General features: G+C 47.9%; 1 protein-coding gene across 2 annotated transcripts in view; it reads right to left on the bottom strand.

Annotated features, from left to right (window-relative positions):
* The window catches only part of SNTG2 (syntrophin gamma 2), a 154,786-nt gene that overhangs the window by 72,330 nt on the left and 65,788 nt on the right, over positions 1–16,668 (bottom strand). For both annotated transcript variants that reach the window (XM_074331613.2, XM_074331614.2), the window contains exon 8: positions 14,130–14,221. In XM_074331613.2, coding sequence (XP_074187714.2) covers positions 14,130–14,221 — 92 coding nt within the window. The remainder of the gene's footprint in view (positions 1–14,129; positions 14,222–16,668) is intronic.

The following is a 16,668-nucleotide window of genomic DNA, read 5'->3' on the forward strand; positions in this document are numbered from 1 at the left end:
CTGCCTATGCACACTGACCTTAGATCAGGAAACTGGTGCTTTCCAAAGTGGGGTTGATTAGAATAAAGTTATTTATATGAGATTTTTACAAATATTTTTGTTTTTGAAAAAAAATGAGATGTTCTTCACCTATGCTTCTAAGAGGAAAAAAATCTAACACAGTGTGAGAAAACACATTTTTTCTCCACAAGAAAGACCTAAAATCACGAAGCCAACAGCCACCGTGCATCTGGATCACGGCCCGGACGCTGGGTCAGACTTTAAACCTCATTGGTTAAGAACAACAACACAGGAAACCAGGTTTCAGGATTCCGCGTTCTGGGGATGAAAGCAGACAAGCCAGATCAGAAAGTCAACTCCGACTTTTCTGCATTGTTCTTACAAGTTGTTCTTTAAGGGCAGAAGAGTTTTTATGATTATGTAATTAATCCTGCTGTCAGCATCGAGCCCACCGTAAGCACAGATTGTCTGGGAGGACGGACTATTCTGACAGGGACATCACAGCCCCTTCGTAGCAATGTTCACAGGCAGGCTTCTGTCTTTACTGTAAAGCCTTGGCCCAGGGTGGGCGTCACGCTCACGTCGGGTCTGAGCTGTGATCACAGTGGGTCTGTGCTGTACTTTTCCCTTCAGCTTTCTTAGAGACTTTGAAGTGTTAATTTTTACTTCACCCGTTACTGTCCTTGTGGGTTTAGGCTGCCCGTGTGTCACAGGCCAGGCCTTCACATCACCCCTCCTCTCGCTCTGTTTCTGGGGCTCCCAGACACAGAATTGATGGCTCAGACTGCAGTGTGGCCCACATGTCACTGCCTCCTTGGACCCCAAACATGGTCACTCAGGCCTGCAGGGCAGACAAGGCTGAGGCTCCGAGGCTGAGGTCTGGCCCACAGCAAGGCCAGGGTTCCAGCGCCATCGGACTGCAGCCCCCATGGGCCAGTACCCTGGTATCCACCCGCACACTTGCCCGAGCCCCAGCTTTACAGGGATGATTTACTTAGAATTTCACTGCCAGGTGCTTTGAGTTTTCTGAATTTGAATTGGCAAGCTTACCAATGAACCTGCCATGTCTACATGCTCAAAAAAACTCTGGGTGAGACACATATGGGGTATTTTGCCCAAGAAGACAGGTCTGTGTATCCTCAGGTGAGACAGAGTTGAGTTCTGTCTGAATACAGCTGCCTGTCACACCAGCACGCTGCTTGGTGCAGAGACCCCCGGAGACGACCGAGGATGGCGAGGCCAGGCCTCCCACACGCCTGGGGGAGGTCTGCACTCTGTCCCATGGGCCAGCCCTCTGCTGGGTGCAAGGTCCCCGCTGTGACTCGCTGTCACCTGCTCTGGTCTGGGGATTGGCTCAGCCTCTCAATTAGATGTCTATACTTACTGCATGCACACTACCATAAATAAAAGACAAACAATATATTGCAAGCATACGTAATTATGTAAGTGTAGAAACCCTATGGATGTGATATATGTCCTTGCATGAAAAAGGCTGTTTCGTGAAACACAGACCTGGGCTCAAACCCTGCCACTTATTTTTGCTACTTTTACGTGGGGGCTTGGATATAACCCCCCTGAAGCCCAATTTGCTTATCTATAAATAAAGTTATGACATCTACTTTGTGGGATTGTGGAAAGGGTCCCATGTGATAATGTGACAGCAAATCTATAATCTAGAACAAAGGAGCTAGTCAGTGTTGAATGCAGTGAAAACACGAAAAATTGTTTTTCTGTAATTAGGGGTAACATTCACTCCAGCCTCTGCTTATACTCAGTGTTCTCAGCAACTCATTTCCCACGGCCATTGAACTTAGGTCTCAGTTGAGTTTGTCTCTATAACACTACAAATACCAATTTGAGGGATGCATCTGTCAGTGTTACTTTTCAATTTTTGCTTCATAGAAGCATAAAAAGAAGCCCAGGCTTGGACTCTGACGTAGATGGAATAAACGGTGTAAACTGCAGACAGTCGTTTGCACAGAAACCCACGGGAAGCACACACCGCACGCAGTCACAGTTCTACTGACGTTCACCCTCAGGATGGCAACACCCCAGCTCTGGACGTGACTCTGTGTTCCGATGTTGCTCAGGAAAAGAAAGCACTGCCTAGTGATGCAGCGCCCAGTGGACGACCCGAGAACTCCTGCGCGTTCCTGGCTTTCAGTCGTTCAAACAGCAGAAAACGTGTGTCCAGAGGCAGCGTGAGAAGCTGTCCGGGGTGTGTGAGCTGAACCCGCCAGCAGCCCCCGAGCCTCACCTGCTTCCCGCTTCACGGAAAGGCAGCCATGGGCACCCTGGGCACGGCGGCTGCAGGGCCACGGGTGAGACGGCACAGGGACGTTCCCCTCTGCTCCTCCCCACTCTCTCCCTTTTTTCTCTTCACTTGTCCACAAGGCTTTCCAACCAGCAGGAAAGCGAGGTCTCCTCCTACCGTTCCTCGGCCGACTGCCCCGAACGCTGCTGAGGGCTGACCACCTCGGACACACAGGGATGCAGGGACACAGGGCCCGCTGCCTGGCCCTGAGTCACACCAGCTCCCCTGGAACGTGCGCCTCCTAAATGGCCCCAGTGACCACGTGGCAATGCGCCTTTGCAAGGCAGTCCTGTTACTGGGAAAACAGTGTCTTGAACACGTGGAGGCACCTGAAGTGATGACAAGCTTGCTGGGGTCTCACCGAGCCTCTTCGGGGAGACATGTGACAGCAGGATGTCCCACAGGGTGTGGGCATGGTCAGCGCAGGATGACCGAGTGAGCTTCCCTGAAACGCACAGTTCTTAGTTCCGGGGGCAGTACTGGTGAGAACCAAGTGACACACGGTAGGGCACTGATGCAGGATGCAAGTGTCACCCTAGCTCATCATCCACGTCCAGAGTGAAGGACGATGTGAGGCCGCTCGGGGCGTTTGGGGAGTTGAGGGTCCTGGGGGCGGGGGCAGCGCTGCTCCTTCTTCCTCCCCCCGGGGCGGCAGGAGCAGTGCTCCCCACAGCCAGGTGGCTCCAGTGGGGCCCTTAGGAAAACGCCTGGGGCTCCATGTCCTCGGCGTTCAGAACACATGGTGGGTTACCGCTCAGACCACACGTGTCCGGGACAGGCTGCCTGGAGCCCCAGCCCTCGAGGGCCCCTGCGAAGAAGCAGCCCTCACATCAGGGACCACAGGACAGTGGGACGAGCTCCCCAGGGGAGATCACACACTTGTGTCACACAGACGACCTTGACGTGGATGACAGCTCCCTGTGACCCAACAGACCAGCTGTGTGGCCACAGCAGGTGCTGCCTGGGCGTCATCATGGACTCTGCCTCTGCGTTTGCTTCTTCCTGGGCAGCGGGCAGCGGCATTGGGCCCTCAGAGACGGAGAAGTGCCTTAGGCACTGGGGCAGCCGCTTTTTCCTAATTGTTTTTAAGTAGATCCAGAACTAAGGTATTTTGTTAATGAAGCTCCAGCTTTTACTGCAATTCCAGTTCTGATTTCTCTTTGAAAATGTCCCGTGTCCAGACGACTGACATTAAGTAGGTCCGTATGTGAATCTAAGGACCAGAGGGAGGGAGGGAGTGGACCTTGGAGGTCCAGTCCGGCCGTTGCTGACAGGCCCCTTTAGCAGAGCTGTCAGCGGTCTGGGCACGCACCCCCAGTGGAACCCTGCACACACCAAGGAGGCTTTAGTGGCTGTTTTGTGACGTGACCGTTGGACAAAGCCACCAAGACGTCATACCTGTCAATTTTCAATCAAGTGTGTTTCTCACTAAAATATTTATTTTTGTTTTCCCTCCCAAAAAAGCAGCTCTTAAAGGCTCAATTAGCCATCAAATATTAATTATTACTGAGGGAAAAGGTTCATTCTGAAATATTTTTCTGCAGCTAAATAAGACCTATCTCAGGAGCAAAGCAGCAAGATCTTAGCGTTTCATAAAAATATGTAAATAATTTTTCTATTTGAATTTGACATATTTTGAGTGGAAAATACTTAGTCTGTTATTTTAAAGCATAAATATTAATTCATTAATTTCGTGAAGACAGCTAACTACCTAAATTATTTAAGTTGTATAAATTTTTTAATATTACAGCAACACGATTATTAAGAGCACATGAACTTATCTGACAAAAGATTATTTCATATTCTTCAAATTGAAATCATGATGATGATGATGAGATTTAAAATATCTTATGAAATATAAATGATGAAAACAAATAGGATCTGCTTCTGCTTAAACTTTCCCTTGGGTGGCTGTAAGTCAGGGCTGTTAGAAGCCTTTTCAGTTACCACAATCTATTTAAGATATAGATTAATGAAATATTGGAGCACGTCATGAAAAAAGAGAGAGACGTGCAAGTATTATTGGGGGAAATATGATAGTGAACAGGACTGGGGCCTCCTGTGGCGAAACAACACCCTGGTATGATCTTATACTCAATGCTTCTTATGCATCAAGGCGAGGAAAGCAACTTGAACCCCTAGTCGTCACTCCCACCTCACGGCCACACCCACACCCCCTCCATCGCGCCCCCGCCCTTCTCCTAGAGAACCGTCACTACACTGACCACGTGGCCAAGCTGGCGTCAGCTCCACATCACAAGACCTTAAGTCCATCTGCAGACTCCGTTTTGCACATTAGGTGACACGTGCACAGGACCTGGGGACCAGGCCATGGGCCCCTCTGGGGTCATTCCCCTCCCTACCACAATCTCCAGCGACAGGACAAACCACCACACACAGCAAATATCCAGTCACCATTATGGAAGGAATGAAAGACTGAAAGAGCACTGTCATCATACTAAGCCTCCATCTTTCCCCCGAAGCCTGTGCAGCTGGCCGGCCGGGGTCCACATCCCAGCTCCTGACTTAGGGGTCCCAACACCTTGCTGAGTTACTCGATTCCAGACCTCGCTTCCTCCCCCGGGCAATGGCAGAAATACAGGGGACAGCGTGAGGGCTGTAAGACTCCACATGTGTGAAGTGCTTAGAGCACCCGGCAGGCAGTGGGCGGCGAGAAGCAGGGCCCAGGACCAGGACTTGCAGTTCAAATTCCGCTCGGACGTGGACTGTGTCCTAGGCGTGTGCCAGCATTTAAGAGCTGTGCGGCCTTAGACGTGGACTAAGTTCTCCTTCCTCTCCCAGGGTTCGGAGAAGGAAATAATCAGTGCAGGGCATTGAAGATGCCTGCTGCGTAAGTGTCCTGTAAGCTGTGGCTGCTGTCATTGCTGTTCCTACTGTCACAGACACTCACACACAGAGGAGGACGTTAAGACCACCCACACCTCCTAGGTACAGGCACTCACTGCATCCAGCACACACCCTTCCCTTCTCCAGGGCTTTGTACGTGAGTGTGCGCCTACAGCATTGACGTGGGAGAATCAACATCAGGTAAGTACTTTCCAGATGTTAAACATTCTCGGTAAAATTTGGTTAAAAACCCTGAGAAATCTCATCACATGAATGTGTCATCCTCTGCCAAATCCAAAGTCCTTACGGGCAGGGGAGGCAGCTGTTCAGGACCAAAGAACCCTTTTCAGGTTTGATGGTGATTCTAAGATATTTACGTAATGGTCGTCCTAGTTTTCTCCTCTCTGCATTGAAACTAGGGTGCCATACGGACATACACAAATTACATGCATATTCTTATGTCCATGTAGCACATGTGAATTATGAAGCATAAAAGTACTACAGACACCCATGAGGCCCCCACGGGACTCACAAATTAGAAGACAACTGAGGCACTGCAGCCCTCGGGGCTGCTCTGTCATCGACAGCCCCTCCCCCACACCCAGTGGCCTGACCTCTGAAATGGGTGCAGTCTTCATGACGCACAAAGATGATAAAATATGGGGGGCCCTCTTCAAGAAAAAATACAAAACAGGCCTACACAAGAGCAGTCCAAACTCACTGAAAACTGAGGCTGTGCTCAATACCCCGCCCTTCCTGGCGCAGGACACGCCCAGGGCGGCTGCACACGCCCATGACAGCAGCTATGAGGAAGGAACCACAGACCTTACACGCACGCGGGGCCGTGTGGAAGCCCCCCCAGGGCTCCCCGCAGCCGAGGGGACTCACCCTTCTCTTGCACTTGAATCTGACGAGCGTTTTAGATTGTTTTCAGTGGAGGCTCTTGCATGCATCTCGTCACACATGCAAATGGAGGTCTGCTGTGCTGTCCAGAAGGGCGATTTCTGCACCCCTGGGTTTTCAAAGGTGCTCTTTTCAAACGTTGTACCTGTTTTCCAAAGTGGTTACACCAACGAATACCCCTTTATTTACACAAAGTATTCCTATAATCCACGTATTAGCAGCATTTGGGTGCGCAATCTCCTAGATAGAGAACGGATATTTCATTTGGATATTTACATCTCCTTTCTAATCAATGAGCTTGAGAATCTCTCCATGTGATTATTTATTATTCTTGTTCCTTTTTATGAAAATATCTAATAATATATTTTGTATATATTTCTGTTATTTTTTATTTCAATGTGTGAATGTTCTTATATTCTAAGTAATAACAACAGTTAAACCAAGTTTTGGGCGTGGCTTCTCACATTACTAGTGTTTGAGGAACAGATACCTTCTTAATGGAGTCAAATTAACATTTTTAAAGATGAACATTTTTTCTCTATCCTGAGAAAAATTTGATTTCCTTTCTAAAAGTTGTATAGATTTGGCTTCACATATAAGTCTTTCACCTGTCTGAAATTGGTTTGTATTTCTAGCTTGGGCCTGGGCAACGTATTTTTACAGCATTCCTGTTGGAATGGCCCATCTTTTCCCCAGTGATGTCTAAGGCACCTCTGTGGTACCAAGTTTTCTATAAATGTCAGCGTTTATCTGTCATTCCCCGACTGTGTGCGGCTGATGATTTCATGCCTCCTTGAAACTGTACCATGCTCTCTTAATTGCTGTATCTCTAAAACAAGTCTTTAAATTTCTTTCATTAGCAGCTTATAGTTTTCAGTGTGCAGATAATTTCCTTCTTGGTTAAATTTATTCCTAGGTATTTTATTCTTTTTGATGAAATTGTGAGATTGCTTTCCTAATTTTTCTTTCTGATAGTTTGTTATTGCTGTATAGAAAACACAATTGACTTTTTGCCTACTGGTTTTGCTTGCTGATGTATCCAAATAGAGAAAAGTTTACTTCTTCCTTTCCAATTTGGATGCCTTTTAGTTCTTTTCTTGCCTAATTGCTGTGGCTAGGGCTTCCTGGACTGTGTTGACTAAAAGTGGGGAGAGTGGGCACCCTTGTCTTGTTCCTGATCTTAGAGGAAGAGCTTCCAGCTTTTCACCACTAAATATAATGTTAGCCAAGGGTTTGTCACATATGCCCTTTATTATGTTGAGGGACGGTCTCTCTACAAACAGTTTGTTGAGAGTTTTCATCATAAATGGATGTTGAATTTTGTCCAATGTTTTTCCTGCATCTACATCTCGCCTTCATTTTGTTCTGTGTCACATCATGTTGATTGATGTGCAGACACTGAACCACCTTTGCATCCATCCTGGGAGCATATCCCACTTGATTATGGTGCATGAGCCTTTTAACGTGTTGCTGAATTAAGATTGTTAGCATTTTGTTGAGGATTTCTGCGCCTGTGTTCACCAAAGATATCAGTGTGTCATTTCATTTTTGCAGTGTCCTTGTCTGGACCTGAGATCAGGATAACGCTGGCCTCATAAAATGTGTTTGGAAGTGTTGCTTCCTCTTCTGTTTATTGGAAGAGTTTGAGAAGGATTGGTGCTAATTATTCTTTGCATCTTTGGTAGAATTCACTCATGAAGCCATCTGTTCCTGGAGTTTCCTTTGTTGGGAGGTTTTTGATTTCTGCTTCCATCTCCTTACTTGTCCATGTTCTGTTCAGATTTTCAGTCTCTAGTCTGTTCAGAGTTTCTGTTTCTTCACGATTCAGGGTTGGTAGTTTGTATATCTCTGGGAATTTATCCATTTCTTCTAGGTGTGTAATTTGCTGGCGTGTAGTTGTTCACAGTAGTCTCTCGTGATGCTTTGTATCTGTGTGGTATCAGTTGTAATGTCTCCTCTTCCATTTCTAAATGTATCTGAGTGTTATCAAAAGGGTAGGACACCAGCCATGAGAATTCAAAACCAGGCAAAATTAATCTGTGGTGACTGAGGTCAAAACAGTGGTCGCTTTTGGTGTGTGTGTGGATTCTTTGAGATTCCTGGGGTGTACTAAAATTTGACCAACATGCTAAAAAATTTACTGAGCTGTTACTTCAGAGTTGCATACTTCCCTGTATGTGCCTTATGTTTTAATTAAACAGTTAAATATCATTCACTGATTCATTATCTCAGCCTGAGAGTCTATCTTTCTCTTTCATTCAGAAATCTCAACTCTAACATACATGTTTATTTGTTTAGTATTTTGTTACACTTTCGTTTGTTTAATTAATTTTATTACATTAATTATTTCCTTTTTACAACTACTATTTGCAAGGTTCTTATCCATTCCCTTATAGTTTCTGTAAAATTTTATTTGTTTTGTCTTTTATTTTTTCCTATACACCTCGAGTCATTCAGTTCTTTGTAATGACCGCAGTCTTCTTGAATTAAACTTTTAATATTTTCAGGTTACAAAATCAGGTGTGTACTGTCAGAAAGTTTTTGTTCTTTAATTGAAGCTCCTTATTCATTTTACGTAAGGTTTTCTTACGAAGGGAAATTAATCAGATGAGCATCTACTGTCTGTGAGAGTCGGGTCGGCACCCAGCAATCCAAGGACGCCCAGTAGAGGCAGCAGCACAGCTCAGGAGAAAGGAAAGCGCTGTGGACACGCAAACAATCGAGGAGCAGCCCTGCCCGTGCCCTCTGGAGGGAAAGCACAGACACTAGCTAACAGGCGAGCCAGACAGAATTTGCCAGAGTGGAAGTCAAGGCTCGTAGGACCAATGCGTTTTGCAATGTACATTTTCAGACCTAAACAGGTGATGTTAATGTGAATTTGAGATTTTGTCGTTATAAATTTCAGTAAGGATTTTTAACACAAAAATGGTGCAGTATAAGTGATGAGCTTAGAATTTTACCTTGTGAGCCATACTCAAGTGCTGGAAGAAAACACATGGCAGTCAGGTGTAAAAGCTGCGAGGCGAGTTCCTCTTGGGGGTGCGGGAGAAAAACTGAGCCGCAGCATCTGGGGAAGGGAGCCGTGAATAATTCAGTCTCAAATGAAAACACAGAGAACCAGGAAGCGCAGGGAACTGCTCCAGCAGTCAGGGACAGAGAGGAAACGCGTCCCGCAGGCTCAGCGGCCTCCACACGGCGACGTGCGCTGGGGTCAGCGGTGTACAACTGAGAGATGAAACCAGCCCCTGGGCTTCCGTGATTATAAAGCTGCCGGGACCACAACACTCTGTTCTCGCTCTGTCAGGTCTGGTCCTGGGAGAATGGGAGTGATATAAGCAAGTCCGCAAACGCAGACTTGCAAACCGGTCTGATCCTCTGAGTCTCAGGGTGTTCCCAGGTCCGTCCTTTCAGTGAAGCAGACGGCAGAGCTCCCGTGACCTTGTCCCCAGCGACTCTCACTGTGCTGCCGGTGTGATGCCCCCTGCGCACCGGGCATAGTGCCCCCCAGTCTCCGGACGAGAACGCCCAGTGGGGAGGGTGTGGACACATGGGCTGTTAGAGCATCGACTGAGCAGCTGCCAAACCAAGGAGGCCGTCTCTGTAAGTATTATGGATTTTGAGTCTTGGTATCTTTTTAAAAAATAACATATTAATGTTATTCTCTAACTGTCTGAAATTCAGATTCTCTGCAATGAGTTTAAACAACGTGATGACCTTTTATTTTGGAGGTGAAATAGCCATTTAAATAAGCACAGCATATTGTGAAAGTCTGCATTTCTCTTCCTCCATCTTTCTTTTTTGATAACGATGGTGAATACGGGTGAACACAACAAAGTATTATGCTATTCACTCTACCCCTGAGTATTGTACCCACTGAGGCCTGAGCACATACACTAATGGCCTGAGGCCAGTAAAGTAACATGCGGGGGTGGGGGGCTCAGGTGGCTCCTCTCCACGACCGCTGTCTTGTGACTTTCTCAGTTGTGTACCGTCCACACAGACTATTCGCCTTCCTGAACTATGACTGGGTATGCAGCCTGTGCTCTGTATATATCCTCTCCTTTTTTAAAAAAGTAATTAAAAAAAACAACACACTCAGTGGATGGCTTAGCCAGGATACTGTACAAAGATGGAAAAAATGAAATAAAAATCCCAGAATAGGGGACAACAAGGAGAAGAAAAATGAGGAAACGGAGTAAGGTTCTAGCTGACAGAATACGTGTGCGGCCTAAGCTCCAGAGGAGACACCGGAGAGGCTGCAGGAGAGAGCAGACCTGCGAGGACAAGGGTGGAGAGCTGTCGGTGAGCGACTCAGGTTGAGAAAACACACGGCAGCAACAGCAGGAAAAAGAAGGAGTCGCCACGTAGGAAGCCGCACACACTAGCGGCAGGGACCCCACGAGAAGCCCCAGGACAGACGCCCGGGGAGTCGGCTTCACCGAGGCTTCTTGGCATCAGCAGCAGAAACCACAGACAGTGGAAACCAGGTCCCCAGTTTTACAGGAAATAACCTATTTTAATATAAGCTGAAGCAGAGTTGCCAATAGGCTGTGACCTCTAGTAAGAAGCCTTCAGGAAAAAGAAAGCAGATGTCAGAAGGAGCATTAAATGCAACCATTGTGATGGGAAACAGAGGCTGTAATCCTAGAAATGTGGGCTAAAGAGTGGCTTACCTCACACACTGCTGGTGGGAATGCAGATTGGTGCAGCCACGATGGAAAACAGTACGGAGCTTCCTCAAAAAATTAAGACTAGAATCACCATATGACCCAGCATTTCCTCTCCTAGGTGTCTACCCAAAAGTCTGAAAACATTTATCTGTAAACATATATGTACTTTAGTGTTCATTGCAGCTTTATTTACGGTGGCCAAGACATGGAAACAAACAAAGTGTCCTTCGATAGATGATTGGATAAAGAAGATGTGGTACATATTTACAATGGAATACTATTCGGCGGTAAGAAAAGATGATATAGGAATATTTGTGACAACATGGATGGATCTTGAGATTATTATGCTAAGGGAAATAAGTCAGACAGAAAAAGCAGAGAACCATATGATTTCACTGATATGTGGGATATAAAACTGAAAGCAAGAAAGAAATAAGACAAAGAAACAGGAACTCAATAGACACAGACAACAGTTTAGTGGTTGCCAGGGACTGAGAGGGGAGGGGGGTGGGAGATGAGGGTAAAGGGGACCAAATACATGGTGATGGAAGGAGAACCGACTCTGGGTGGTGAACACACAATGCAATATACAGATGACATATTACAGAATTGTACACTTGAAACCTATATGATTTTACTAACCAATGTCACCCCACCCAATAAATTTAATAATAATAATAATAAAGAATGGCTTCCAAACACAGCAGCAAGTCAGGACGGGATGGTTCAGGCTCATATTATAAGGTCCGTGTGTTATTGTGGGAGGAAGTTAAGATATTGTATTTTTATATCTTATGACCAAAGTATATATGGTAAAATATCAAGGGTAACCTCTAATAAATGGAGATGAAGTACATAAATTTTAAACCAGTAGAAGGGAACGTGAAAGACACATGAAAAATACTAACAAAATAATTATACCAAGAAGGGGAAAAGGAACATGAAAAAGGTGACAGACAAAACTTTAAAGTCCCTGATTAGAAGCTGAAATAGTGAAATAGATCAGCAATCACAATAAACTCAAACCAAAGTATAGAGCTTGTCAGACTGGATTGTGAAAAATAAGGACAAAAACACAAAGAAAGCGAAAGGAAAGGACAAAAACGAACACAGTGGTGGTACATGAGTCCGTGGAGCCAAAAGTGGGCTCTTTGAAGAGAGTAGTGAAATGTGCTGAAAGTCATCAGAAAAGAAAAAAAAAAAAAAAGGAAGAAGACCCAAATAAAGGAGCACACGTCCTTTTCGCAAATAGGAAAGATGATTTCCCCAGTAGATGTAAATTTCATGCAATTGTAATGAAAATCCCAAAGTCGTTTTGTGGGATCTAATCCAAGTTTTTTAATATTCACAAGAAAAAATATAGAAGAGAGAGGATGGAAAATCCAGTAAATTAAGAGGTGGTGAGAGGCTGAGCCTCCAGAGGACTGAGACTTACAATAAATAGCTAGTAATTAATAAACAGGGTGGTGTCGTATGATAGTGACAAATGGTGACGGTCTCAGCAGCGCCAGGCTGCACGTTACGTTGCCCAGTGGCTCTGCAGGTCACTGAGAAACAGGTCGGATGACTGCTTACCCTGAACATGAGTCTGGATCCCAGTTTTTCACATGTTTTACAAAAAGACATCTCATATACTTTACAAAGTGAAAAACAAGCCTTAAAAATATTTAGGAGAAAATACGAACAGATATCTTTATGAGTTTAGCATAAGAAAGGATTTGTTGAACAAGATCCTAAAACCACAAACTCTGATGGGAAGAAATGGATACATGTGGCTACACTGAAATTCTATTTATCAAAGGTACTGTAAATAAAACAAAAGCACAGGCTGTAAACTGTGAGGACACATTTTCTACTCATAACTAACAAAATATTAACTCCAAGCACATGGCAATAATTTCCATGGAGCAGTGAGGAAAAGTGAACTAAGGAAGGAAAACCTTTCACAGAAGAGGAGAAACCCTAGGTCAGCACGGGGAGGAAAAGCAAGGAGACGGCCTCCATAACCGAGGAACTGGGGGCTGACCCCCGTGCACAGCGGTGGGGCAGCCGTGGGGCAGCTGGCCTTCCCGGGGCTGCTGGGCAGGAGAACTGGGACAGAGGCTGTGCCCAGTGTCATCTACGGTGCGAACAAGGGTGTCGTCACCTGTACCCAGACAGTCCACCTGTGCTGACAGCCCAGAGACGTGGACAAGCACGTTCACGGCAGCCCCGATGTTAATGACAACAAACTGGGGAAAACAAAACCCAGCCAGAGAACAAAAGTCAAATGTCCACTGGTAACTAACAGTCAATCAACTGTAGTCACACAGACACCAGGCAGCAAAACGTTTGTGTCAGGCCCACACACACCACCACCTGTGGGTCTTAAAAACATTATAAATAGCACGTAACAATGTAAAGCCCAGAAGGCTACGACAGAGTATCTTGTAAAGCTCAAAATGAAAGGAAATGGCGTCCTTTAGGGACGTACACAGCCATGTTCTCTATCAAGGGGATGACAAACACAAGATTCAGGACACTGTTCACTTCTGGGAAAGCCGGAAAATGGGACACACAAGTGACACGTGACTAGGTGCGTAAGCTGGGGACAATATTCTAATTACTGATTTGAGTTGCGCATTCCTAGGCAGTTGTCTTATTATTTTGCTTCCTAACTCACAGAGATACTAAACGCAGTTTTCAAGTACGAAGAACTCTATTTAAAGGTTAAAAATGACGAAGGATGACACTTTAAAGAGGTCTTGTACAAACATGGCCCTTTTCTCTGGGCTGCACCTGCACGTTGCACAGCTGACCATTTTGATGGTGCAGTCGGGCGATTTCTAGTGACACGTTTCTGCACCCAGCTTGCGGGAGGCCCGCCCCTGGACGAAGGCTGCACAGGGTGGGGGCTCCCTGCGGAATGAAGCCTGGGGTCTGGAGACCCCTGATCGCAGCCTCGCCTTCCTTTGGCTCAAGTCAGGTTTCTTGGGAGGGTGGAGATTGGGCATGATGAAAGTGCACTGCAGACAGAAGGCATCACCCTCCTAGGTGCTCTCTATTAACTCAGACACCACCCCTGGCTGTGCCCCTTTCCTGGGGGTCTTACAGGAGCGTCCCGGAACTGCCAGTGGTGCCTGCGGTCAGTGTCCGGGAGTCAGAGGCAGGGCTCCTTGCTCCTCAGAAGGATGTGCCCTGCCTGCTCACTAAGCTGCACGCACTGGGAGCGGACACAGCCCACTGCAGACAGGCGCCAGCAGAGCAATGGCCCAACCAGCTTCCTACCCCACATGTGAAGCCCCCCTCTGAAACGGCCACTGATCCCTGGGCAGGGGGGTGCTTTCTAACCCTGCCCAAACAGTCTGTGGTGACCTGCTGTCCCCTAAGTGAAATGCAAGCAGAAGCCGGCTTACTGTGTGGCTGGAGCTCCCATTCAGGTGCAGCCCGCTGTCAAAGAGGGGTGACGAGGCCCGGCTGCTGTGGGCACTGGGTGGCCCTGGGGACCCTGGGGACAAAACAGAGATGGTGGTTCCACACAGAGCTGAAGACGAGCCCCCTGAGATCACAACGCCCTCAGTGCCCCCAAGGAGTCGCCGAGGACAGGACGCCCGTCCCTCTGGGAGAAGCGGTGCCCAGCTCGGGCTGGGCCACCAACCCCGTGTGTGGTCACGTGGCCACCTCGCCTGATGTGACATGGAGTAGAAGCCACAGTGCATGGATGGGAGGACCAGCCTCCTCACCTCCAGGGCCCAGAGAGACCCTCAGTTGCCAATTACCGGGCAGTTGTCACGCTAGGGGAGGGGAGGCGCCAATGGGAGGGCAAAGCCAGACCTGACCTACAGTTCTGACTTGACAAAAACAAGACTCCATGTGAAAATCCAGATTTCTGAGTTTCTCGATAAGTTAGAAAAATCTGGTGCTTCTGGGGCCAGGTTTCCCAATGAGCTTGACTGAACGGGAGCTGAACGAGCCCCCCTTCAGCTGGGGCCCTAACTCCCGTCCTGTGCCCTACCTGGTCGGCTGCCACGTGCGGGCCCTGGGCACTGGTGCCATCAGCCCTGCAGGAGGGCTGTGAGGGGGAGTGGAGGCGGGCAGCACACGCGTGTGGCGGTCACACCATCACCAGTTGGCGGGGAACTGAGCTGGAAGCCTCACGTGCGCTGTTGCGTTTACCAAAAACGACGTCTGGGCAGGATGATTGGCTCACACAGGCACTGATTTGCTGCGTGATGTCCGCTCAGGCAAAGGCCATTTTGCCTTCATGGTCTGAATTCACCCGAGGAAGCTCTGCCTGAGTTACGCAGGGATTTCAGCCACTGTGCTTACATTTTTATGGATATGAAGCTTTTAACACTTGTAGCTTTTCAAGAACCAATAAAAGGAAAAAGACGTCTACAGAATTGATGGACAAGTCAAGGTCACTGAGAGGAGAAGCCCGGAGGCAGAGCTCACAGTCTCAGCGCCGAGCCCACCTGGAGCTGTCGGCACCTTGACCTCGGCCCCCAGCCGCACAACTGAGAGCAGCCCCCAGTCTGTGGTTTTCTTGTAGTGCAGCCGCCTCCTCCGCTCGCCACTCAGACCCGGCACTGGCCTCACTCAGTGCCCTGTGAGGACTGGGGCGACTGGCCACCAGGAGCTGCGTGGGACCTGAAACGATCCCCAGGATAATTAATCACATGTGCTATTGCCCGCTCGTTTGTTAAATACATGCATCTCCTCTTTCTCAATCTAGTGTGTTCTTCTGCAAAGCTCTGCGAGGTCTCACAGGCTGCTGCCGTCCTGCAGGTCACGTCATGCCCACAGCCGAGCCCTCTCACTGGTTGGGGGTGGGTATCCTGACGCGTGTCCAGCCCCATACGTGTCTGGCTGCATTCAGGGAAGTTCATTCTCAAAATCCCGAGATGGAATGCTGTGCATGCGTGCTGCGTCTTCCTCTGTGTTTTGTCCTGGTTTTGAATATTTTCCACTTCCTACCACTGTGGGAGAACTTGCCTTCCTGCACATACAACCTCGCCGTGTCCCTGTTTCCTTCCATCTAGGGGCTCCTACTGCAGACACACTGGTCTTTTAAGCAGGACACGTGGGGCGTCCTGCTGACGTAGTTTTACAGCAATGGAAGCTACAGCAATTTCTCTAAGAACAGTGGACAACACAGCTACCCCACTGTTGTCTCACGGGGGAAACGGGGTGACTGAAATGGATTTGCTCCGAGTTATTCGGAAGCAAGAAAGCAGAAAGGGAACTATGAGTTCAAAGACCTTTTCTGTCGAGTGTGGACCCTACAAGGGCTCTGCCTGGGCCAGGGACAACTGAGGACGATAGAAGAGGAGAGAAAACACGGCACAAAAGGTGAGCCCAGGACGAGAGAGGGAGCCGTTCCTTCACACGACACAGAACGAGAAGAAGAAGAAAGGGAAACGGCCGTGATGAGCCGGGGCTGCTGCTGGTGCCGTGGGGTTGGGAGGGAGGCCCCACGTCTCCACCCGCCAGGGGGAGGGCCTGCTTCTACGGCTCAGTGCGACGTGACCCTGCGGAGTCACCAGCAGAACGTGGGCTCCCAGGGAGCCGGACCTGTGCCCAAAGCCCTGCCGCGACTGGCAGGGGCCGTGCCCGACAGACGGGCCCTGGACCCACACCACCAAATCACAGCCATGATGGTAACCGTATGCATACATTCTACAAAAACATGAGCTGAAGAGAATCAGTGAAAGTCCGAATAACTATTATGGGTAGTGGGTTCTCATTTCCACATGCACCAGACACAAGCTCTGCACGCAGGCACGCGAGGCTCGTCACAGCACAAACAAACTGGTGTGTCTTCCTTACGTATGTTCTCAAGTCAGCGTGGACATTTGAAATACAAACTCCGTTTCTAAATAACTGCATATGAACAGGGAGATGCAACCACAGTGAGTTGACTTGAAAATGGAAAGTTAATCAAAACCGGCCATC

The sequence above is a fragment of the Rhinolophus sinicus genome, chromosome 2 (genome assembly GCF_057876585.1).
Source record: "Rhinolophus sinicus isolate RSI-liver-muscle chromosome 2, RSI-T2T, whole genome shotgun sequence".
Lineage (NCBI taxonomy): Eukaryota > Metazoa > Chordata > Mammalia > Chiroptera > Rhinolophidae > Rhinolophus > Rhinolophus sinicus.